At 44.2% G+C, this 25,718-nt stretch overlaps 2 protein-coding genes across 3 annotated transcripts in view; one reads left to right on the top strand and one right to left on the bottom strand.

Moving 5' to 3' along the window:
* Positions 1-24,392, top strand: part of ABCB1 (ATP binding cassette subfamily B member 1) — a 97,937-nt gene extending 73,545 nt beyond the window's left edge. For both annotated transcript variants that reach the window (XM_057731519.1, XM_057731518.1), the window contains 7 exons: positions 6,108-6,208; positions 7,490-7,630; positions 10,879-11,035; positions 11,515-11,712; positions 19,389-19,595; positions 22,809-22,955; positions 23,776-24,392. In XM_057731519.1, coding sequence (XP_057587502.1) covers positions 6,108-6,208; positions 7,490-7,630; positions 10,879-11,035; positions 11,515-11,712; positions 19,389-19,595; positions 22,809-22,955; positions 23,776-23,979 — 1,155 coding nt within the window. In that variant the 3' untranslated portion in view covers positions 23,980-24,392. The remainder of the gene's footprint in view (positions 1-6,107; positions 6,209-7,489; positions 7,631-10,878; positions 11,036-11,514; positions 11,713-19,388; positions 19,596-22,808; positions 22,956-23,775) is intronic.
* Positions 4,084-4,544, bottom strand: LOC130851352 (cytochrome b-c1 complex subunit 7-like). The gene has a single exon (XM_057731521.1). It carries the CDS (start codon positions 4,542-4,544, stop codon positions 4,209-4,211), a length of 336 nt encoding a protein of 111 aa, XP_057587504.1. The 3' UTR covers positions 4,084-4,208.
* Positions 24,393-25,718: the final 1,326 nt, after the last annotated feature.

Below are 25,718 nucleotides of genomic sequence, written 5' to 3'. Positions count from 1 at the left end.
ATATTATTCTTTCCCTTTCATCATACCTCCTCCCTTCATGTTATTTCTCTTCATCCTTACCCTAATCCTTTTTTTTTTGAGGGGGGTGTTGCATGCACAGCTGTTTGTTGCTGTTGTTTTTTGATTTGCATTTTGCATCTCTTTTTATTTTTTATTATTTTTTAATTTATTTATTGGCTGCATTGGGTCTTCGTTGCTGTGAACAGGCTTTCTCTAGTTGCAGGGAGTGGGGGCTACTCTTCATTGCGGTGTGCGGGCTTCTCGTTGCGGTGGCTTCTCTTGTTGTGGAGCACAGGCTCTAGGCATGCAGGCTTTAGTAGTTGTGGCACGTGGGCTCGGTAGTTGTGGCTCCCAGGCTCTAGAGCGCAGGCTCAGTCGTTGTGGTGCACGGGCTTAGTTGCTCCGCAGCATGTGGGATCTTCCCAGACCAGGGATGGAACCCGTGTGCCCTGCATTGGCAGGCGGATTCTTAACCACTGCGCCACCAGGGAAGCCCTCCCTTTATTTTTAAAAAACTCTTTATTTTACATTGGAGTATAGTTGATTAACAGTGTTGTGTTAGTTTCAGGTGTACAACAAAGTGATTCGGTTATACATACACATGTATCTTTTCTTTTTCAGGTTCTTTTCCCATTTAGGTTATTACAGAGTACTGAGCAGAGTTACTGTTTTGAACAAACGCTTACATGGCAGTTGCGTCACTCCTCAGGGTGACCCTGTGAGATAGGTTCTGTGATTAGCTCCTTTTTCAGGTGAGCCTGAGGCACAGGCACATAGTGCCACTCGTGCCTTAGAGATCAGAAGTTTCAGAGCCAGGATTCAAACCCAGACAGTCATACTCCCAAGTTGTGCCTCGGTTAAGAAATGCAGAGGTCTGCTGATGGCGGGATGTGATGTGATCTGTATCGTGGCAGAAATGAGCATCCAGAGCAGAGCATCCCCAAAGCTAGGCCTACCGTCTAGGATAGGCATACACCTATCAGTGGACCCTCAAGGTTCCCAAGAGTCAGGGCAGGGACCCAGGCAGATCCAGCGGCCCAGGTGTCTGAGGTACTTTGCCTGGGCCAGGAACCTCACCAGTAAGGGTGGTGGAGAGGGTCCTGGAGGTTGCTTTTCACCACTAACACTTTGTCCTCCACCTCCCTGCTATCTCCTCAGATTTTTTTACCCTGTATCCTTGGGATTCCTTCAGGAAGCTCCTTTGGACCAGTTTTAGGGCTTCTCAGTGATTGTCTATGGGGGAAAGACCTCACGTGAGGTTTCCCTGCAGGCTGCCAGAGGCCTGGTCCTGAGATCCAGTAGGATGGTTCCTGCCCCCAGGCATCTGGCTGTGGTCAGGTCCAGGCCCCTGCCAGGGAACCCACCCTGTGACCAGTCACTTCATTTAATCCTGTTCTTTGTTGGTTTTCCTCCTCCTATGGTGTTGAGTCATCTGATGAGAAGATGGCAAAATGTGTGTAAAAAGAAAAGGCATTACTATTTTATAGCATCATCATTTACGGAGGTTTCAAAATGTCCCCAAAAGGAATCTAAGGTTGTTTGTAGGAAGATTAATCTTAAGCTAACGTGGATTTTAACCATAGCTTAGCACCTTTGAAGGGGTGCATCAGATTGAGACTCTGGGAGTTCCATGAGAGGCGGCAAAGGAAGGGGTGCGGGTGGAAGTGGATATGCGTGAACGTGCAGATTTTCAGGATAAAGGTTGGGGATGCGGTAAGTGCTCTGACTCAGTGGTGGTTCATGAGAGGGAGAAAGCGGGTAGGGAAAGTGGTGGTTGCTGCACCACTGAAACAGTAAAAATCAACTCCCATCTGATCATCATCCTCAGGTTACCATTTATTGAGTGTTTATTACATACAAGGCATCATGCTAAGAGCCCTACCTTCATTAACTCATTTGACCCTCTCAATAACCCTTTTGAATTATCCCTGTTTGGTACTAAAACCCAAGGTTCAGAGAAGTCAGGTGATGTGGGAAGACATTCTGGAACCTTTTTGAAGCATTGAAAGTGTTGAAGTATGTGGGCCGAGCGATGGGATTCAGAATGTCCTGCTTGAGCAGTGGAGGAGCTGAGGGTGCGGGGCGTGGAGACTAATATCACCCTGTTTGGTCCTGAGGGATGGCTGGTTAGCCAAAGATGGGTAAGATTCCTCAGAGGAGGAACAACCTAAGACAGGCACAGCCGCAGAGGGGCCAACAGGGGTGGTGCATAGAACCTTCCTTATATCACCCTGTTTGGCCCTGGAGGATGACTGGTTAGCCAGAGACGGGTAAGATTCCTCAAGGGAGGAACAACCTAAGACAGGCACAGTCGCAAAGGGGCCAACACGGATGGGGCACAGACCCTTAATCCTTTTGAGAGAGGTCTCCTGCCCCCAGGGTTGTTTTGCTCTCCACCCCCAGCTCAAATCCACACCTGCTCAACTCAGACCCAGGAAGTAAACAAAGATAATTGCCTCAATCATGTGAGGCCTTTGACTGTTTATGAGTGTAACCTGAGAATGTTAGCCCAGGAACTCAATAAAAGCAGCCTGGGATGAGTCAGCGGGGCTCTTGATCCTAGAGGTCTTGAGTCCCCCGGTCCCATCTTTCTCTTCAGTCTGTGTCTGTGTCTTCTTCAAGCTTGCGGCACCCATCACTCACCTCGAGTCGCCGAGCTGGTCTCGGCAAGGTAACTTGCGCAGAGTCACACAGCAGCAGCCTAAGTGATCTTTCTCTCCACTTTCTCTCTTCCTCTTACAGAAGCCACACTCATCTCTTATAAACACAGATGAGATCATGCTAACCCCTAACTCCGCCAGTGGCTTCTGATCACACTTAGAGTAAAATCAACCCTTTACCCTGCATTGTAAAGCTCTGCGTGACCAGCCCCTGATGACTTCTCTGACCCTGTCTTGCGCTGCTGTTTCCCTCACCCACCCTGGTCTGGCCTCCTGGACCTTCTTTCAGTTCCTAGACCATTCCAAGCTGGTTCCCTCTGGTCTTCATATCTCAGAATTATTACTCTTTAGAGAGGTCTTTCCTGACATTTGAGTTAATTCCTGACACTTCTCAGCACTTGATGTTTCTTTCCTGTTTCTTTATGGATTAATGGTCTGTCTTCCCTACGGAAATGAGGGCCAGGACCATATCTGGGTTTGCCCTTCATGGACCAGCGCGGGCCCAGGATTCCAGAGGAGGCTTGAGTGATGCCACAGCCCGCTCGTAACCTCTACCCTGCCCATGATCTGTGCTGCATCAGTTTCTGTCACGTTATTATTAACGAAGGAACATTTTTGTAGAAGAGATGCTTTTTCTTTTCAGAAATAAAACTGTTGTCAAACCAGTTTATCTGAGGGTAGGAAGAGAAGTACGAGTTTTTTCTAGAAACGTAGATGATGGTTTCTGAGAGAAACTCAGTGCTCTTTCCTCTTCTCGAATTACAAGTTCTCTCTCCTCACAGTGGTTACTGAGTCTCTATTTAAAACTCTTGTAAATGAAGCTGTGAGGATGCAGAGTACTCATTAAGGCTTTTCCTAATTTCTTCATTGTGTGGCAAGAGAAAGATGATTGGGCAGTGATTATATATTGTTTTACTCACTGTTCAAGGTCTATAACTCTCACTTTTATTGGGCTGTTAACACACTGTAATAAATGACGACATTTACAAACCAGTCACAAACAGAACATACCTGCCTTAGAAAAATGTGCGCAGAAAGTATTTCTTAAAATTACGTTGAAATTTACAGTAACATCTGCTTTTTTCAGCATGCGGTGTTATAGTTTGTTGAGTTTTCTTACTAATACAAAAAAACCTCTTTGTTTGAAGTCCTGTAATTGAAAATATTTCTACCGTGGGTCTGAACAAGGCTTATCTTTGAGGGTTTGACTGGAGGTGAATTTTTTTCTTCTAACTTTTTGCTTTCTGCACTTTTGGCATTTTCTAAAATGAGTATATATTATTTTTATAATATGTAAAGAATTTTATAAAATACTTTGACAAATCACATCTGGACGTTTTCCTTTATTTGCTAATAGCTTATAGTAAACATAGTTCAATCTTCTTGGCCTGCTGGGTCAGAGTATAGTATTTTTTTTTTAATTATAATAGATATTTATTTAAAGTAATAAATTTACAGCCCAGATAGTTCTACATTGTATGTTTCAGGTTTAACCAACTTCATAAAAATACTTTAGGACAGGTGCATCCACAGGTGTAGACTAAATGATTATTTCTTTGACCATTCTTCTCTCTCTTTTCTTTCCCGAATAACCTCTTTCAGATATGGTTCAAGATAGAATTTATCCTCCTCATATTTTGTCCATTGCTCTTCAGGCAAGGTCTGCTGCCTCATGGACAGGTCCAGTGCTCTCTTAATGCGAAACACCCTCTCGTTATAAAGGTTCTCAGGAAGCCTTCTTACGGCTTCTTTTGCATCATCATTTTCATGTATTGTATCATCTTGCATCAAGCCCAGTTTATTGAACCCCGCAGCATTGTAATACCATTTTCGAATACCCTCCAGCCACTTGCTTGATGCTGCAACAGCAGGCCTGCCAGCCATTTTGACCTGAGACCCAGAGTATAGTATTTTTAACTTTGTTTTTTAAATATGTTTTTGTTTTTAAGAATCTGGCATTCGTTTTTTCTTCTAACATCCTTTTGCATTAGTCTTTAAAGCCAACACTGTCATAGCAAGTATTCACTATATCTTTGAAGTTAGGTATTTGTGTAGGATTCAGTAAAGAATAAGTGAGATGTTGGGTTTGTGACTTTTATGCTGTAAATCACTCATGTAATTGAATGTCTGAATTAGAATCATCTCTGACCAGTGTAGAGGCCGGAGAAAGGAAGACCATCTTAAACAATAAGGATACTTTCTCTTACTGATTTATAATGTAGACTTAAAATTCTAAAAGTTATTTCTTTTAGAATTAGAGTTAAAAGGGATGCAGAGACCCTCTTGTCCATCCTCCTCATTTTACAGATGAGGAGGATGAGACGGAGGTGTGTTTCAAGGTCCCTCGCTAATGCAGGCTGAGATCTCATTTTGTACACTGGTGTTTTCCGTATTTTCCATGACCCTGTTACCCAGACTTCAAAAGGTGGTAAAGAATGTATTTGTCCTAATCGGATAGCCTTGTTGGAAGTTACATTCAGTCAAAAGATAATTGAATGATAGAAACTTTCTGGAAAACAAATTGATAATATGTGCTGTGCTCCTTAAAAATTAGTTTATTCCCTTTGACCTAATTATTTCACTTTGAAGAACTTCTCCGAAGAAAATAATTTAATATGGACAAACGTTTATGTACAAGGATGTTTATCACAGCATTATTTTTAATAAGAATTGAAAACTTTGTTCAGCAGTAAAGGGCTGGGATAGGAAGTGGCCTTTTAAACACCCCATTGTTGATCTGTATTTAATGTCCTTGGAAAAGGCTCTCGATATTTGTTAAGGTAAAAAATAAGGCTGTAAAGCCAAATGCAGAACTTGAGCCCAATTTTGTTAAATAGGTATATGTTTAGAAAATAACAACATGTAAGCTGTTATGTAAGATACACCAATATGTAACTTTTCATTACATTCTTTACCTTTTCAGTATTTTCCAAATAACCTTTAGTTGTCTCAAATGACAATTATACAGAGAAAAATAATAAACAGTACATTTTATATATTCTTAATATTATAATTATGATATAATAATTTATATATAACTTAATGATATAATAATTATATAATAATTATAAACTTAAAAATGTGACCATGATAGAAGAAAGAGCACTGAAATAGAGGTAAAATGCTGAGTTCTCAGGTTAATTTTGCTGCTGTAAAGCTATGTGGCTTTAGGTAAGGGCTTCATCTGTTGAAGCTTGTTTCTCTTTCTGTAGAGAGGAGTTTTAATGGGCCCATCTTCCTTCCAGACCTAAAACTTGATTTGATAAATTACTTGTTATCCTTTTCCATAGCAAAGATGCTCATGGGTCATAATAAATATTATTTAATATGTAACATGTAAGTAGTATTGATGAATAAAATTAGTTTTGTGAATCTCTTATATGGAATTCAAGCTAATTGCCACTGTTGGCCTTTGTGCCTTGCGTGACGGGGCGCTCTCTGTTACAGATTGCCACTGAAGCAATAGAAAACTTCCGAACTGTTGTTTCTCTGACTCGGGAGGAGAAGTTTGAATATATGTATGCCCAGAGTTTGCAGGTGCCATACAGGTAATGACCACTGAAGAGTGGGAGGGGAGTGTGGGGAGTTTTTCAATCACCGGATCTGTTTTCAGGAAGATGACTTTGGCCAGAAGGTAGGGAATAAGTGGAGAGACTTCTAGAAGGGAACCAATTGGGAAGCAATTATAATTAGCCAAGAGAGGAATCACAAGACCTGACCTAAGGCAGGGACATCTCTGAGGTACAAGCTGTAAGAGCAGGTACCTGAGGAGAGGAGAGGGAGGAAGGATGCTGAGAATGACTGATCCTGCATTTGCTTGATGACCTTATTCCATGCTCCCCCTGGAAATGACTTCTTCGTGGCACATGAGATTGGAGGTATCTGTGGGGCCTGGGGGGGCTCTTCTTGGGTAACTCTTCCTTTGCTTCTTCTCTTTACCTTTCTGCAGGGCAGACCCTCTGTTCTTCCTTTAATAAACTCACAGCGAGGGCTCTAAAAAGGGATGTGAACATAAGCACGCCCATCCTCTCTGCGTTTCCTTTATTTGGCGGTGAAAGGAGAGAGCTGGACCTTATCAATAGGTTGTAAAACTTTTTAAAATGATAGTAGAGTCTTTCTTTATTAAAGAAAAAAAATTCACTTGAAATCCCAGTGTATTAAATGGATAAAAGCAGACGTTTATCTGGTTGAAGCAGGAGCAGGAGGCCCACTGACAAGCCTGCTCTCACCTCCACATCACCCAGTTCCCTGTGTATCAAAATATCCACGTGTTAACTCCTTGTGGAGCTTTCTCTAACTCCCGTAGAGGGTTAGTGCCTCTCCTTTCTTGCCGTAACACGATTCGTAAGGTACTTCTATTGCATAACTGACAATCCAGCTTGACTCCTGGGTCCCCAAGGGCAAGAACATGCCTGATTCCTCTGTGTGGCCCTTCATGGTCCCTGCAGCTTGTGGCTGTTGCGTCAACATGTGTTGAACGAATGTTCAGTATAGAGTATGTACGTGTTATATGTCCATGGGTGGGAGAAAGGAAAGGAATTTATTAATCCCAAACAAACTCTTCTTGTTGTCCTTGGTTTATTTTAACTTGACATCAGTGCTTCAAGGTGGGGTTAATTCTCCATTAAAGATGAAGACACTGAGGTTCAGAGACTAGGCATTTCCCTAAATTCCTACAAGCAGCGATGTGAGGACCAAACTTAGTGTTTTGGGAACAAAACCCATTTTTGTCTGGCACACCTCCATACCCCACTGCTGACCCATCAAAGGTTACGTTTTAAGGACTGAGAAATGAAAGTCAAGTAAGTTTCAGAATATCTTCTTTTCAGAAACTCTTTGAGGAAAGCACACATCTTTGGAATCACATTTTCCATCACCCAGGCAATGATGTATTTTTCTTACGCTGGCTGTTTCCGATTTGGTGCCTACTTGGTGAGATATGGCCACATGAACTTCCAGGATGTTCTCTTGTAAGTATGGGGGGGTTGTCTTTTTTTTCTTTAATTTTTTAAATTTATTTATTTATTTATTTTTATTTATTGGCTGTGTTGGGTCATCGTTGCTGCGCGTGGGCTTTCTTTAGTTGCAGCGAGCAGGGGTTGCTTTTCATTGCAGTGTGCAGGGTTTTTATCGCGGTGGCTTCTCTTGTTGCCAAGCACGGGCGTTAGGCATGGGCTTCAGTAGTTGTGGTGCGTGGGCTCCGTAGTTGTGGCACACGGGCTTAGTTGCTCTGCAGCATGTGGGATCTTCCTGGACCAGGGCCCGAACCCATGTCCCCTGCACTGGCAGATGGATTCTTAACCACTGCACCACCAGGGAAGCCCATGGGGGTCATCTTTACAGTTAAACTCTAGAAATCAAACCAAGGCTCACATGCTTCATGCTTGGATAGAAAACCTTACTGTGAAGCTTCGTGAAGAGATTTTGGTGATTCAGAAGATGGCATTTTGCCTCTGAGTCTCCTGGAAGCATCCCATTTCACTTGGGGAATCTGTGTCTGCCTTTCTCCCTGATGCTGACTCACACATTTGACCTTCTCAAATCCATGGCTAGGTGGGGTGGTAATTCAATGAGGAGTTTCCAGAAGGCCTGGGTGTTTGGGAAGAAGCCTAACCCAGAGCCCAGTACCTGGCTCCTTTTATTTATTTATTTAGTTAGTTATTTTGGGAGCTTTGGTTATTTATTTATTTTATTTATTGGCTGCACTGGGTCTTTGTTGCTGAGCACAGGCTTTCTGTAGTTGCCGAGTGCGGGGGCTACTCTTCATTGCAGTGTGTGGGCTGCTCATTGCGATGCCTTCTCTTGTTGCGGAGCACGGGCTCTAGGCATGTGGGCTTCAATAGTTGTGGCATATGGGCTCAGTCGTTGTGGCTCATGCGTTCTAGAGCACAGGCTCAGTAGTTGTGGCACACGGGCTTCGTTGCTCTGTGGCATGTGGGATCTTCCCGGACCAGGGCTTGAACCCGGGTCGCCTGCGTTGGCAGGCAGATGCTTAACCACTGCACCACCAGGGCAGCCCCTGGTTCCTTTTAAAGGACTCTGAACAGGGTGGCCAAAGAATGGGTGTGGAGCGCAGAGTGCTAAGAGCCCTGGAAGATTCCAGGGTAGATTTGCTTTCCTTCATAAGAGAAAAGCAGTTAGAAGGTAAGAGCTAGAGAAATGCAGAAGTAACAGAGGAAAGCTCGGTTGGAGTCTCTGTTCCATCACTGTGAATGCAGAAAATTGTACCTCAGTCAGGAGAAGACAGGCCTGGGCTTACTTATACTTCTAAAGTACTAAAATATGCAGTTTGGTAGTGAAAAGTGTGCGTGATTTCTGAGTGTCTAGGTTTGGTGATGGCTGAGCTGCCCTTTGATAGCATACCATAATTAGTGGTGATACAGTTTTACATTTAAACCATCATCGAAGCCTGGGAATGTGTGTTAGTATGATATTTCCATCTTATTTAGACATCGACTTGAGCACGCATGACGGTTTTCTCAGGATGACCCCAAGAGAAGATTTAAAATTTCCACTCAACAGCTATGTGACAAATGATATGCAGCTGCTATTTATAGCCATGACCAGAAGATCACAACCAGGCATCATTGGCATTGGTGCTTTGATTAGATAATTATTTGATGTATTGCTGTACTCCGAGGTTAAGGTATTCAATGGATGAAAGTTGCTGACTCTCGGACTTTTAGATTTGGAAAATCCATGGTCCAAGTAAGGGATAGGGAGACCTGGCTGAAGGGCAGTCCATTTTAAACAGATCCCACAGGTTTAAATGATAACAAGCCCAAGATAAACCATCTGTGTGATTTATTTAGCAATATTTAAAAAAGAAACCGAAAAAAACAAAAACACCGTGTGCTCCATTAACTCGGGAATAGAGTCTGAGGCAGCAGACCTGATGGACTGACGGTGTTATTCTGGGAGATTCCCAATATTATGTCTGTTTCAGGCCCACTGTTTAAAAAAGCATCTTGACAAATGTGTCCAAAGAAGGGCAGCTGAAATGTTGAAAGTGAAAGGGGATACCGAAGATGTAAATGGTTTTTAAAATAATCATCCAATATTTTGAAGGGATGTATTATGCAATAGGGTGTACCTTTTTCTTTGGTTTGAAAAGGAACTTTTTAACAATAGACTTCCTCAATCACACTTCCTCCTTCCTAAAACCAAGGGTGGAAGCTAGCTTAGGGAATGTGCCCTGGCACAGACATCGAGAGCTAAATTTGACACTCTGTGAAGTCCTTCCCAACTTTAAGCTGCTCTGATTCCCATGTCGTAGATTAAGAATGCTGATGTAGGGAGTTCCTTGACGGTCCAGTGGTTAGGGCTCAGTGCTTTCAGTGCCATGGCCTGGGTTTGATCCCTGGTCGGGGAACTACGATCCTGCAAGCTGCGTGGTGTGGTCAAAAAAAAAAAAAAAAAAAAAGGACAGAAAAGAGAATATCGATGTGTCTCGAAAGCAGCATGATATCTGGCTCTTGAAGGTACTCTCTTGTTTGCTGTACTGTTGACAGGTTTCTAAGAATCTGATGTAATCCAGCAGAACTGCCTGTATCTGTTATTGATTGCCACAGATAATGCTGCATGACTACCACCCACTCACCCCCAGTGACGTACGATAATAAACCTTTATTTTTGCCCTTACGTCTGTGGGTCAGCTGGGCAGTTCTGCTCTTCTGGGTTGGGCCTAGAGGATCCAGTGAGCCTCACTCGTGTGTGCAAGTGAGCAGCAGGCTTGTTGGCCGGGACCCGCACAGCACTCTTCTGTCTGTGCCTTGTCCTCCAGCAGGTAGCTGGGCTTGTGGTAGAGGCAAGGGGGGAGAGAGAGAGAAACAGAGAGAAGCATGCAAGGCCCCCTGAGTCATAGGCTTGGACCTGGCAACAGTCACTTCCACCACATCCTGTTGGCTAAAGTAAGTTCCAAGGCCAACCCAGATTCAAAGGGTGGGAAAACAAATTCCACTTCTTCAGTGGAGGAGCTGCAAAGTCACTTACAAGAAGGTGAGGACGCAGAGAGAGATGAAACATGGGGTCATTTTACAATCAATCAATTACACCAGTATGAACTTACGAGGAAAAGTGTTTTATTTGTTTTTTTTTTTTTTTTTAATTTTTTGACTGACACATTGTGATTGTTTGAGGCCGTGCTCTCTGGCTGTGGAAGCGTCACCTTTCTAGCATCGCAGTCACAACCCTTTGCGCGTTTTGTCTTTGTTGCCAGAGTGTTCTCGGCCATCGTCTTTGGCGCCATGGCTGTGGGGCAGGTCAGTTCCTTTGCTCCTGACTACGCCAAGGCCAAAGTGTCCGCGGCCCATATCATCATGATCATTGAGAAAACCCCCACCATCGACAGCTACAGCACGGAGGGCCTAAAGCCGGTCAGTTTGATGTTTTAATTATGTGATCTGCTCCTCACTGATTATGACAGTACTCTAAGTGGAAGTGTCATAAAACCTGTGCTTTTTTTATTTGGTGATAATCAAATGAAACTTTCTCAATCAAGGGTTCATTTTAATAAATGCTGACAATACATGTTCACATCTAGTACTTTTGTATAACAAAGCCACAGGGATATAGAAACACTGCCCATTTTATACATAAAGCCTGCTAATATTATACGTAGGTCACTCTATTCTTGGGGAACAGATCTGAGTTATCACATTTGTACTGTATTAACGAGACATGCTGTGAAAACACTGACCCTTTTTAGATCTTGTCTGTCGCATTCTCGCACTTACAGGCGGAGCCTGGTTGTAGTCCGAGGTCACTACCTTCTGATCCCCAGCGGCAGAGAGGTTTGACGATAAAGTGAGTTTTCAGGATTGCAGCAAATTTACCGTTATTGTTCTGACTTTAGGCTACAATGGCAGGAAATGTGACATTTAATGAAGTCGTGTTCAACTATCCCACTCGACCAGACATCCCAGTGCTCCGGGGGCTGAGCCTCGAGGTGAAGAAGGGCCAGACGCTGGCCCTGGTGGGCAGCAGCGGCTGTGGGAAGAGCACCGTGGTCCAGCTCCTGGAGCGGTTCTACGACCCCTTGTCTGGAACAGTGGTGAGCACACGTCCTTTCTTTTCTTTTCTTTCCTTCCTTCCCTCCTTCCTTCCCTCCTTCCTTCCTTCCTTCCTTCCTTCTCTCTCTCTCTTTCTTTTTTTAATTTTATTGGAGTATAGTTGATTTACAGTGTGTTCGTTTCAGGTATACAGCAAAGTTATTCAGTCACACATTCTTTTTCAGATTCTTTACCTGTATAGGTTATTAGAGAATATTGAGTAGAGTTCCCTGTGCTATACAGTAGGTCCTTGCTGGTTATCTATTTTATATATAATAGTGTGTATATGTTAATCCCAAGCTCCTAATTTCTCTCTCCCTGCCACGTTTCCCCTTTGGTAACCGTAAGTTTGTTTTCTGTGTCTGTGAATCTATTTCTGTTTTGTAAGTTCATTTGTATCATTTTTTTAGATTCCACATGTAAGTGATATTATATGATATTTGTCTTTCTCTGACTTACTTCACTTAGTTGGTAAGATAATCTCTAGGTCCTTCTGAGCACACTTTCTTATTCAGCTCATTTCAGGTTTTTCATTATCTAAATGCCTAGATGTATTTAATTGTCAACTATAAGCCATGGCTTTAACAAGCTTTTAGGTCCCACTTAAAATCTGATGTCCTAGATATAGTCTCCAAGCTGTGTCCACTGCCCCAGCTAACTTCTCCAGCTTTTCCCTCAACCCTGCTTCTCTACCTTCCTCTGCAAACAGCCTTTTTACCAGCCATCCGCCTTCCCTTGGTTAGGTCTTAGTTTACATGAGAAGATCCAGGAAAAAAAGCCAGAAAGACAGAGGAGGGGTGCTTAGAGAGACAAGTAAGGTGGAAGCCAGGGATGGGAAGGGTTTCAACAAGGAGAAGGTAGTCAGTAATGACAGATGCCTTGGAGAGACGGGGTAAGATGAAGACTGAAAAGACATGGGAGGAGCTGGCAGTTAATGGGCAACTTCTGACATTTCACAGTCTTCTCAGTGCAGTGGTGATGGTAGAAAGCAGTTGAGCATGGCTGAGGTGTGGTTAGGAGGGGAAATGGAGGCTGAGTCAAGTGCAGAGCAGCTAGAAGGTCAAAGGAGAAGGAAAGGGAAATAAGAGTGGGGAGGCAGAGCCCAGGGAAGATGTTTAGGGTGGGGAGTCTTGAACATTTTTGTGGCTGAGGATGAGATAAAACCATTGATGGAGAATGGGAATTCAAACACCTTCTAAGGAAAAACAAAAAGCAAGATCAACAAATTTGGGAGTCAGATTAAGAACATAGAGGGATTCTCTTTTTTGTTTCCTGAACTAAAAGAAAAAGTGAAGCGTCAAATTTCTTCATGCAGTGTTCAGTAGACTTTGAAGGAGTGCCTGTCAGGGACTGTCTCAGGTACTGGGAATGCGATAGGAGTCTTGAAGGGAGTAGTGAAATTTTAAATGAATATAGTGGGGGCTAGGAACAGAATCATATTAGGAAGGAATAGAATTTAGAGCAAAACATTTCCATTATGTAGGCATTGAGTTACTGGTTATACTCATGGGTAATGTTCAAAATATTCAACAACTGGAATGGCCTGGGCACTGCCCAGCCAGAATGGACTCCTGCTTTGTGCAGTCAGACCAACGCCTGCCAGCTACATTTGGGCCCTACTTGCATTAATGATTGTCGTGACCATGGAATTTTCATCCTGTAGGCCAGGGCTCTTGTCACTTCCCCAGAGTAATCACAGTTCTCTTAAGTATTTCTTATTGTATTCAAAGACAGTGATGCCTTTACTCAGTCCATTCTTTAACAGTTGCACAAGCTTCGTTCTTCTTTAAGCTTTGTTCCTTATTTTTACTACCTTATTTTATATTTTCTGTGAATTCCGACTGTGCTTCAGTTTTGTGGTTAAAGTTTGGACAGAGAACTCTCAGTGAAAACCTTGCTGACAAATGAAGCAATCAGAGGAGGAAGCGTTAGCTCTCAGACACTGATCATGGTCCTTAAGAGGCATTTATTAAGCAGTATGTGAAATGTTGAGCTCTAACGAGTTGTAGGGGATGGTGTCTATCCTCAAAGATTTCATCTGAAGAGATGGGGCTTATCCTTCCGTGAGTTCGATTAAAGAAGACGATAGGCCTAGAGCCGGTTCTTAAGGGATGGCTGGAGCTGGTTGCGTAAAGCTATAAGGGTGAGGGGCTGGGAGGGATCAAGACACAGTAACATGAGCTGTGGCTGATGAGTGATTTGTTCCCAATGCAGCATATAGGCCAGTTTGGCTGAAATAGCAGATTTAATTAGAGTAACGGTTCTCAAACCTTTTTTTTTTTTTTTAAGATTTATTTTATTATTTATTTATTTATTTTATCTTTGGCTGCATTGGGTCTTCATTGCTGCACTTGGGCTTTCTCTAGTTGTGGGGGTCGGGGGCTACTCTTCGTTGTGGTGCATGGGTTTCTCATTTGCAGTGGCTTCTCTTGATGTGGAGCTCGGGCTCTAGGCGCGCGAGCTTCAGTAGTTGCGGCGCGTGGGCTCAGCAGTTGTGGCGCACGGGCTTCGTTGCTGTGCAGCATGCGGGATCTTCTCGGCCCAGGGATTAAACCTGTGTCCCCTGCATTGGCAGGCGGGATCTTAACCACTGCGCCACCAGGGAGGCCCCCTCATACTTTTTTGGTTATAACCCTCTCAGGAAAGACCAAAAAAATCCCCCCCCTCCCACCCCCTACTATGGTCATAGTCACTATAATGGAAAAAAACATTTGGCGATAACAGTGTTGAAACTGAAAACAATAGTGGTAAATAGTGCAATGATTATACAAGAAAGTAGTCTTGTCTAATTTCTGATTTCTTGTCTACTTTTTAAAGAAGTTAATGATTATTCTCCATGTACATAAGTACAAGGGGAGCAAAATTAAAAACATGGACCATTTCAGTTATGGTTCAGTGTAGGAAACAGAAACTGCTCTAGGTCTTTCAAGCGGCTACATATTTAATAAGGGGAATTCAGTGCTTACAAAATCATTGGAAGGGCTGGAAGAGTGAAAGTAAAAGTCAGCGCTCCCAGCATTCAAATCCCAGCATCGCAGCTGGGATCCTGTGGCCAGGACGTGGCAGGAAATGACACCCATGTCACAGCTGCTCCAAACCCAAAGCCTCAAGACCACAATGTGGCTGTTATAAAAACTCCCATCTGCCGGAGCACATGTGTGAGTTTACCACAGCCTCTGTTTCCCAGATTTTGCAGACTGCATCTCACTGGTAGAACCTCAGTTACTTCCAGAACCAGAAGGGAGCCTGGAAAATAGTTTTTAGTCCTCCAGTCCCTTGATGTGTGGAAGGACAGACACAGAAGAATATGGAAATGAATGCTGGGTGCATAGGACAGTAACCACATCAAGACGACACTGATCATGCCCTGAAAACAAAGTGTCCTCGTCTGTTGCAGGAATACCATTTTTCTCTGCTTCTGTGCGTTTGTGCTGGAGCCGTGAGATACTGCCATGTCCTCCAGACAGTTAGACTTCTTAGTGGATGTGTCCTCAGTAAACGTTAATAAATGCACCAAGTTTTGTTTATGAATGTCAGTTAGTGACCCGGAGTAACTCATCTGATAGGTTACTAGTGATTAGTTCTTTTTTCTTGGCTGCACCTGGAGGCTTGTGGGATCTAAGTTCCCGGACCAGGGATCGAACATGCACCCGTGGATCAGAACGGCCTAGAGAGCTAATAAAGAACGCAGCCACCCTGGCTCATTCACATAGGTTAGGGCCTGGCCTTTTCATTTTTATGATTTTCCCGGGTGATTCTGATGCCAGCCATAGTTTGAGAACTACTGAACTGATAACTTTAAAAGGTTTAGATCCAGTTGCAGCAAGTCTCGCAGCGTGAAGCTATGGGATCATTCAGAGAGTGGAGGTTCCAAGTTTTGTGGCCTGAAAGTTGTACAGCTTCAGGGACTCTCTTGAAAGAATACAAAGTTATGAGCACAGAATTGGATACGAAAGTCTTTGCTTCAAATGAAAAAAATTCACAACAAAATATCAAAACCTTAAAGATTCTGCTCCCTCTCCTTTTTAGGCAGGTTTTCCTGCGTGCTTGCCCAGGAGAGCCTCGTGACTGCAGCCTGGCCTCTCTCCCACCCAGAACACTGTTCACCTCCCAGCATTTGCATACACATGAGGGTCCTTGAATCTTAAGTTCAGGAGCTTCACTGAGACTCATTCTGCTTTGAGTCGTCCCTTGACCTTTCCGGTCTTCCCTTGCCAGCCCATCCTAGGCACCACCATCAGAGTCCCCTCTCCCCCTTCGGACACAGTTGGAAGGCTGTTGTCTGGGTGTTACCCATGGGTGCCTGGGCTCCGATGGGGACATTGCTCTTTTGAGGGAAGGCAGGAAGTATTTTTCAATTCTGAGACGTGTTGCCAAAATCCAACCTGTAGTATGTAGATCTGATCCGAGCTCCCTCAGTCACTGAGAATGTGACCTTGCACAAGTGACTTCACTCTGCTCGTGTCCTCATCGGTAACATGGGGATTGAAATCACATCTACCTCGGGCTTCCCTGGTGGCTCAGTGGTTAAGAATCCGCCTGCCAATGCAGGGAACACAGGTTCGAGCCCTGGTGCTGGAAGATCCCACATGCCACGGAGGAACTAAGCCTGCAAGCCACAACTACTGAGCCTGTGCGCTAGAGCCTGTGCGCCGTGACTACTGAGCCCATGCACCACAACTACTGAAGCCCATGTGCCTAGAGCCCATGCTCTGCAACAAGAGAAGCCGCCGTGCTGAGAACCTGCGCACCGCAACGAAGAGTTGCCCCCGTTCTCCACAGCTAGAGAAAGCCTATGCACAGCAACAAAGACCCAACGCAGCCAATAAATAAAATATTTTTTTAAAAAATCACATCTACCTCCCAAGTATTGTCATGAAGATTAAACAAGAGAGGACATGAGGTGTAGTTATCACAGGACCTGTGTTATAGTCAATGATCGATATTTTATCTATGATTATTATTTCAGAGTAAATACATATAGCAGAATAATAGTTATTAAACCTTCAATTGTGCTACTGAAATCAGACAGTAGATATAAGTCTAGAATAGAGATAGCATCTCATTTTAATTTGGCCTTTTTTTAAAAATTTTTTATTGTTATTGTCAATGTGTTACTTTAAGTTTTTTTTAATATGTAATTTCTCTTGTCCTCTCCCTTTTTTAAAAAATAATTAATTAATTAATTTATTGGCTGCTTTGGGTCTTCATTGCTGCGAGAGGGCTTTCTCTAGCTGCAGTGAATAGGGGCTACTCTTTGTTGCGGTGCATGTGCTTCTCAGCACGGTGGCTTCTCTTGTTGCAGAGCACAGGCTCTAGGCACGCGGGCTTCAGTAGTTGTGGCGCACGGGCTTAGTTGCTCCAAGGCACGTGGGATCTTCTCAGACTAGGGATCAAACCTGTGTCCCCTGTATTGGCAGGCAGATTCTTAACCACTGCACTACCAGGGAAGTCCCTACTTGAAGTTTTTATTTAAGCCAGTATCTTTTTTTGGTTTTCTTTTGACTGCACTATGCAGCATGTGGGATCTTAGTTCCCCGACCAGGGATCGAACCCGTGCCCCCTGCATTGGAAGTGCAGAATCTTAACCACTGGACTGCCAGGGAAGTCCCAGGGCGAGTATCTTTTGAGCAGTGTTCACTGACTCCCTGGACTTCCTTGGTCTTCCCTCAGACGGCCACCCATGCCTCAGCCAAAGAAACTCTGTGCTGATCGTTTTACATTTGGGCTTCTAAACGTGTTTCCCGCGCCCCAGGAAAGGGTTCTTTAGCAAACGCAGGTTTTAAATAGTTTGTCGTTGCTGTGTATATAGTGTGGGGGTGTGGAGGCCCAAGTGTCATCTTGTGTGCAGTGTGATGCAGAAACTCATTAAAAGTTGCTGGGATCAGTCATATTTGTCTGATTGTGTTAGTTAGTGTTTATTTTTTCTCCCGGGGTATAAGCCTGGAAAAAAAATTTTTTTTAAAGCTACTCTTTTTCTCCTCAGATTTCCGTTTCTCACAGTGTTCCATCTAACAAGATCTGCCATTTCGCCACGTCCTTATGTGTTTTTTTCCTGCCACTCCTAACCCTCTACTTTCCACTTTCACTTAACACTGTGCGAAAGCCTGGAGCACAAGTGCTTGGAATAGTCTCCATGGCAACTGGGCTTGGTAGTAATAAGGTCATGGCTGTGTTTTCCATCCATCCTTGCACCTGCTGGCTTCTCAAACAGAAGCTGTCCTCCTGCAGCAAAGACTGTACCCTGCCCCTGACCAGCTGTCTCCCAGAGGCACCCAGCCAGGCACGTGGGATTCAGAGTGTATATACAGCTCAGAATATACTCATCTCCACTATTAGAAAAGCTCGAAGCTGAGTCACTGATGTCTTCTTCAGTGGGGGTGAACAGCTTTCACTTGCATGGCTGTGTTCTCTTGCAAAGTAGATTCTTGGGGCAGACACATCTGCATCAGAGAGTAAGGATTTTTATCTGCAAGGCTGTCAGGGGCATGCCCCAGGCTTCTGTAGGATAATCCAAGGAGAGACAGGTCACTAGCGAAATGGCAGCCTCTCCCTACCTCCTTTGGGTCAGCATTATAGATGTCTGTCCATCCTTTCATCCCCCCAGTCACCTATCCATCCACTGTGGTTCCAAGTACATCACGCAGACACCGTTCGAAACTGTAGACAGTCCTTCACATACCCTGTGCCCAGCACTGTGCTCAGTAGGGTCTATATGTGACTTCATTTAATCCTCAGTTCTGTGAGTTTAGGAAAGAGATATTGATTCACGTTCCTAAGATCAGCAACTATATAGAGACGTAGCTGCCACCCTCCCACGCTCGCTTCTGTTTCATTCAAGTCCTCAAAAACTTGATCCTAACAGGTCAGATCAGAAATGTGACCTACAAACCTGTTATATGGTCATAGCAGACAGCTGCTTCCAATCTAGTGGTGGCTACTTTTCCTGTGAAAAATCAATGCATAAGAATAAGGATGCCAGGATACATCCCGGAAATAGAATGCATTTTATTCGTTTCCTGTGGCTGCTGTAACAAATTACATCAGATTTAGTGGAATAAAACAAGACAAATTTATCTTACACATTCTGGAGGTCTGATGTCCAAAGTGGATCTCACTGGGCTAAAGTCAGGGTGTCAGCAGGGCTGTGCACCTTCCGGAGGCTCTAGGAGAGAATCTGCTTTCTTACCTTTTCTAGTTCATGGTCCCTTCCTCCATCTACAGAGCCAGCAGCGGCCAACTGAGTCTTTCTCATCTTGTTCCACTGTGATCCCCACTCTCCTGCCTGCCTCTTCCACAGTTCAGGACCCTTATGATTACGTTGGGTCCCCCTGGATAATCCAAGATAACCTCCTCATTTTGAGGTCAGCTGATGAGTCACCTCACATCCTCATTTCCCTTTGCCTTGTGAATAACATTCGCAGGTTTCACGGGTGGGGGGGAGGGACTGTTCTGCCTACCACACGCAGGTATCAGAAGCCAGGGCTAAAACAGAAGAAACGTGACGGTTCCTCAGAGCATACAGTTATGGCCTTATTCAGTTAGCCTTGACAATCCAAACTAAAAACAACAACCACAAAAGTCTCATACAATCTTAGTGTACGAAAAAACGACATGAATTTTGCTGAGTTGAAAAATGGGCTGGTTCTGAAGCTGACCTGTGATCCGTTGTTTTCAGCTAATTGATGGCAAGGAAATAAAGCGCCTGAATGTCCAGTGGCTCCGAGCGCACATGGGCATCGTGTCCCAGGAGCCCATCCTGTTTGACTGCAGCATCGGCGAGAACATCGCCTACGGGGACAACAGCCGGGTGGTGTCACAGGAGGAGATCGTGCGGGCAGCCAGGGAGGCCAACATACACCCCTTCATCGAGACGCTGCCGAATGTAAGTCTCTCTCCGCGTGAGGCGCCTGGGAGCCTGGGGCAGCCTCGCGGGCCTGTGCTCGTGGTTTCTAAAGGGCTGGATCCCAAAGGTGAAGAGAAACGAGCAACCCAAACACACGCCCACCTGTATACAAGCATCTGACCCCGCTTCCCATCCCCGTCCGATGTCACCTTTACCAGATCCCTGTGAGCAGCCTGACCGAAAAGCACACGTGCCTGGGAGGCCTTTCCCTCCGTGTCTGGGTGCGGGCCCCACAGAAGCAGCCGCGACCCTCCCCCACCCCCCAGTTTCTCTCCCAGCCTTCCTTCCGTCCGCCCCCTTGCAGCGCTCGCACCCGAGCCTCGCACCTCCCTCTGCGGAGTCAGGCCAGGCCAGGCCAGGCCAGGGAGCTGTCCCCAAGGCCAGAAAGAAGGCTCTCTGTGAGGAAGGCTGAGTGTGGTCTCTCCCCATTGCACGTTCCAAGGGCCCCACGCTCTGCTCGTAGGGCTGATTATGGAAAGCTTCCCTGGGCTGGTACCCACGGTGCCCTCTGAACTCCTCCTGGGAAGTTCGGTAAATGGAACGTTTTGCCCTCGCTCAAGCCCCTTAGGTCCTGTATTTTGAAGTGCAGTCTAGACCTAGCTTATCTAACCCTCTCCTCCCCATCATCGCAAGTCATGTTCTTTATTGTAAGGAAGTGCCCCCTAACAAATAAAGCTCAGGAGCCTCAAACGGGCAGAGAAGGTCCTCTCCTCATGGGGAAAGGTGACCATACATCATGGCCCCAACCTTCTCCCAAGATGTCCTTTTCTTGAGGCTCTCCTTTGGGTAACTGCTGTCCCCACACGTCATAGGCCCCGGGCAAGAGACACGGTCCCCTCCCGTCCTTTAACCTTTTATCCGTCGGTGGATAATCGGCCCTTCCCAAGGCTAGACTGTTTAGAGCATGTAACTGTAATCCCCTTTACTGATGACGGGAGGTCAGTGCTCTCAGAGTCTGGGCGTGGACCTGGGATCTTGTGAGAAATGTGGATTTTTCAGGCTCTGCCCCAGACCTGCTGAGTCAGAAACTTGGAGGTGGGTCTAACGATCTCTGTTTTTATATCCCAGGTGTTCCTGATGCAGGTAGAGTTTGAGAACCCCTGGACTGGGGGTAAACAAGGGCAAAGAGAGAGAGTAATTATTATCTAGCTTAAGAAATCTACCTTGCCCCGCTCACGTTTGTCTACCACAGGGACCCACCTTTCTGGGCTCTGGGCTCTGCCTGTCTACAGAGCACCCCTGCAGACATCAGAATTCTTCTCCTCAGCGTCTCGATGTGGAACGAGAAGGCAGAACCCCTTAAGTTTTCTTTTCTGTCCACGGACCCACTTCTTCCCCTGCGTGGTGCGCACTAGGGTTGTCCTCACCCTGCAGGGGGCTGGTGTAGTTCCCCCCTCTCAGGGCTGCAACCCTGCCTTCACCTGCCTCAGCAGGACTGATACGGTGGCAGTGCAGCCTGGAAGCCCCTCCACCCACACGGGACTTGCGTCCGTGCCCTGGCCTACCTGGCGGCTGCAGCTCTGGGGTGGGCCAGGCCCAGGCATCTGCCGGAACGTCCGCGGGGCGTGCCCGTGCCGTCTGCAGGCGGAGAGCTCTGTGTTGAGAGCCATAGAACTAGGGTTGCCAGAAATAGAAGTAAAAACAGGCAACCCTACATAGAACATGAATTTCTAAAAATTAAAGTATAGTTGATTTACGACGTTGTGTTAATTTCTGCCATACAGCAAAGTGATTCAGTTATACGTATATATACATTCCTTTTTTAGTATTCGTTTTTATTTTGGTTTATCATAGGATACTGAAGATAGTTCTTTGTGCCATACAGTAAGCCCTTGTTGTTTACCCATTCCACATATAATAGCTTACATCTGCTAACGCCAACCTCCCACTGCATCCCTCCCCTACCCCGCCGGGCAACCACAGGTCTGTTCTCTATGTCTGCGAGTATGTTTCTGTTTTGTAGATAGGTTCATTTGTGTCATATTTTAGATTCCATGTATAAGTGATATCACATGGTATTTGTCTTTCTTTTTCTGACTTACTTTAATCAGTATGATAACCTCTAGTTGCATCCATGTTGCTGCAAATGGCATGATTTCGTTCTCTTTTATGGCTAATATTCCATTGTATCTATGTGCCGCGTTTTCTTTATCCATTCATCTGTCAGTGGACATTTAGGTTGCTTTCGTGTCTTGCTGTTGTGAACAGTGCTGCTAAGAACAAAGGGGTGCATGTATCTTTTTGAGTTATAGATTTCTCTGGGTGTATGCTCAGGAGTGGAATTGCTGGATCATATGGTAGCTCTATTTTAGTTTTCTGAGAAACCGCCATACTGTTTTCTATGGTGGCTGCACCAACTTACCTTCCCACCAACAGTATAGGAAGTAGAACGTGAATTTAAAAGTCACACTCTGGGTGTCAGACTCAGAGCCCACAGTTTGACTAAAATTTCAGCCTGGCAAGGACCTGAAAATAAAAAAATAATATGGTTTTCTAGGTTACACATTCCATTTCTGCTCTCCCATACATACCTATTAATTCCTGTCCTTATCCTCATGTTGAATACATAGCGACCGTTATTTACTGTGGGAAACAATATGTGAAAGATTTCAAGAGAACTCTAAAAGCAAAAGTAAATCAGGAGAGTTCAGCTTTTCAAGCTGGATATCAAAACAGAATTTCTTAGCATGCACTAAAATTGTTGAAGCTTTGGAGATAGTTTTATAAAAACAGACAAAAAGGCAAGCATCCCAGGAATTTCTTCCCTTCATCACTTTAAAATAATGCAGAGAGCGTCACCTGCTGGTTATAAATAAAATGCGCTTCAAGTATTTTATTATGCATAGCGTGTTAAAATCAAATTTCCTTCCCCCTGTCAATTTTTGTCCCAAATATAAGGAAAGCAGAAGGCTGAAAGAGACTAACATTGCAACAGTAGTCTTCCTTGTAAACATGTTGACTTGTGTATACTACAACATAGCTTTTAAGACTCAAATGTCTGTTTTCAAGAAGAGAGATTCATCCTGCCATTTAGAGCTATGTTTTTGTCGTTTAACTCTCCTTCAACCCATTCTCAGCTTCTGAGCCTAAACTGTTTTTGTGTATATTGAAGTGGTTATCCTATTTTCTGCAGGCAAACTCTTTCAAAATTTATCGGTTCTACTTTTCATAATAACCAAACCCTATTTACAGAAATATGACACCAGGGTAGGAGACAAAGGAACTCAGCTCTCTGGTGGCCAGAAACAGCGCATTGCAATAGCTCGTGCCCTTGTTAGACAACCTCATATTTTGCTTCTGGATGAAGCTACATCAGCTCTGGATACAGAAAGTGAGAAGGTAAGAATTTAAATGTGTAGAATTATTCACACTTGAAGCAGTTGTCATTGAAGGGTTTAAATTTATGCTTCTGTCTTCCACAGTAGAGAACAAGATTCAGCCAGGTACTGAATTTTGTTACTTTCAGTGGAATTTAAACACTTTCAGTGGAATTTAAACACTTCCTGTAGCTGTCATTCAAGAGAACTAAGATGAAACAAGGCAGATTAGTCTTACAGCGCTTGTGCTCTAAAAATCAGCCCTGGATCACTTTGTCTTGATCTAAGAAGCTGGCATTGTCCCATTTCTACTGGGAGCATCTCCTCAGCAACTATATAAAAAAGTGAAAGCACAGAACAATCTTAAAACCTGATTGTACCTTAAGGTAAATACTGGCAGTTGTTTTCAGTTTGAGAAAAAGTTGAGTGTTCAGTTATCTGAAAGATAAACTCATTCTGAGATTTTTTTTTATCTTAAAAAATACCATAATTCAAGAAGGCTGTGTTTGGCCTGCGCTCAGGCTTCCTGAATTTACTGAAGTGCTAGACCAGAAGGATGTTGCATGGCTAGGCACACTACCAAATGCTTTTAAATGACTGCATGGGCTGTATTTACAGTTGTGACTTTGAGATTGCTCCTGTCTGAGAACTAATCCAAACTAGGATTCGGTATTCTGATACGACAGATCCCTTGCTTTGTAAAATCTGTGTTATGTTCCACTGAAACCACTGTTAAAGAAGCACCTATTGTTGGAGAAATTAATTGTGAGGCTTGTTGTGGAGGAGGAATTCAAGGGAGAGGATTCTTATGATCAGAGTTAACGTGCATGATTATTGAACAGGTTGTCCAGGAGGCCCTGGACAAAGCCCGCGAAGGCCGCACCTGCATCGTGATCGCGCACCGCCTGTCCACCATCCAGAACGCAGACTTGATAGTGGTGTTTCAGAACGGCAAGGTCAGGGAGCACGGCACACACCAGCAGCTCCTGGCACAGAAAGGCATCTACTTCTCCATGGTCAGTGTCCAGGCTGGAGCAAAGCGCTAGTGAACTGTGACCATATGAGCTGTTAAATATTGTCTGATATTTGTGTTAAAATATGGCATTTAATCCGAATTTAAAAAGCCATCACTTCCTGGAAAAACTATGTAGAGTTACTTATTTAACACTTCCTGCCGCAATGGAAGATCATTCCACCCAGTTCAGAGTCTTCAGAGACTTTATAATTTTGGAGGAACAGAAAGACACAGCGTCATCTGGAGTAAAAGAATGGTTTTCATTGCATTATAAAATTTATAGAATCATTCAAAGTAGATTTTCTTAATAAAGTGTATAATTTTTGTTTATATTTTCTTATTTGGACTGTAACTGACTATCCTGCTAAAAGATTATAGAAGTAGCAAAAAGTACTGAATGTTTGCATAAACACTTATAAATAATAAAACTAAACATTTATATGACTGGAGTCGTCTTGTCTAAAGTGCCTGTAAATCTGTCGTCTCCCAGTTGGACTACTGAAGATATTTCTGTGCTTAAAAAAAAGGACTGATTTAAAAACTCCCATTAATTTTTGTAAGGATGGTTAAACAATGTAGTAATTCCTGTTGCGCATGTCTTTTCACATTGGGTTCTACAAAGCCATCGGCTTCATGCTTCTTGGACTTGATCCTGCTGATTCTTGCATTTCCACCTTATGCTGGCTCTCAAACCGACCACATAGATCAAAGCAGGATTTTAGGGGCTGAGATGGGGCAGAGGATGGACGATTGTGAGGTATATACTCTGATGTACATCCACTATCTTGTATTGCTCTTATGAAGGGCTCCTACAGGATTTTAATGCTATCGCGCTTTTAAAAATACAATTCTTTTCCTATTTTGATAATGAATCACTTTCCTTCTGGTGGCAGATGATTAAAATGTGCCATAAGTTTAAATATATCATCATGAAAACATGATGAAAAGGGAAAATATCATCAGAAAATGATACAGAAAGACAAGCCAAAAAGCACTATAAACATGATTGAAAGTCATGCTGAGAGCAGTATTTTGCCATAGTTATTATAAACAATTGGTATCCTTAATATATAAAGAATTTTAAAAGGAAAAGAAATGCCATCACCTCCAAGAAAAAATGGGCAGAGGACATGGTCCAGTAATTCCCATAGAAAAATGCAGAAGAAAGTACACACTCTCAAAGAAATGCAGATGAAAACAACACACCCTTGAGGGGTAACATCAGCCTCATGGCAGAATCAGACGTCCTTTGTTTTGCCCTCAACGACAGTGATTTGGCATCCAACCACAGACAAAAGTACCTTTTTGGGAGCTGTGGGATCCAGCACCGTATGCCAAGGGACCTGAGAGGAGTCTTGCTGCCCCGTGAGTAGACTGAATAGACATACAGATCTGGGTCCTGGCTGTGGACCCTGCAGTAGCCTGTGAACTGGCTCCAGCCCCACCTCAGCCTTGTTCCAGGAGCCCCCGGAAAATGCTGTCTAAGACAATCACCCACACACCAGAGAGCCTTTGTCCAGGTTTCCAGAAGAGAAGTTCCAGCACACCTTTGGAGCAAAAAACTACGAGTTTGGATGCATTGAGAGGAAGGGAGGAACAGCTTGACCTACCTTGCACCACCCCTCCCCGTGAGGGGACACAGCTTAGGGCCAAGAGAGATCTCAGCCTGTGATTTCTCTCAAGGAAAGTGAGAGCTTGTGAGTGACACGTGGCTTCCCCATCCACGTGGGAGGCTGACACAGGAGCTCATTTCTCTCTCCCCACATCCAG

This window comes from Hippopotamus amphibius, chromosome 4 (genome assembly GCF_030028045.1).
Source record: "Hippopotamus amphibius kiboko isolate mHipAmp2 chromosome 4, mHipAmp2.hap2, whole genome shotgun sequence".
Taxonomy (NCBI): Eukaryota; Metazoa; Chordata; class Mammalia; order Artiodactyla; family Hippopotamidae; genus Hippopotamus; species Hippopotamus amphibius.
The sequence above is the reverse complement of the archived record's forward strand: the minus strand, read 5'-3'. Positions and strand labels throughout refer to the sequence as shown.

Coding starts and splice junctions, on each gene's coding strand:
- LOC130851352 (XM_057731521.1), bottom strand. CDS start 4,544: ATGGCTGGCAGGCCTGCTGTTGCAGCATCAAGCAAGTGGCTGGAGGGT.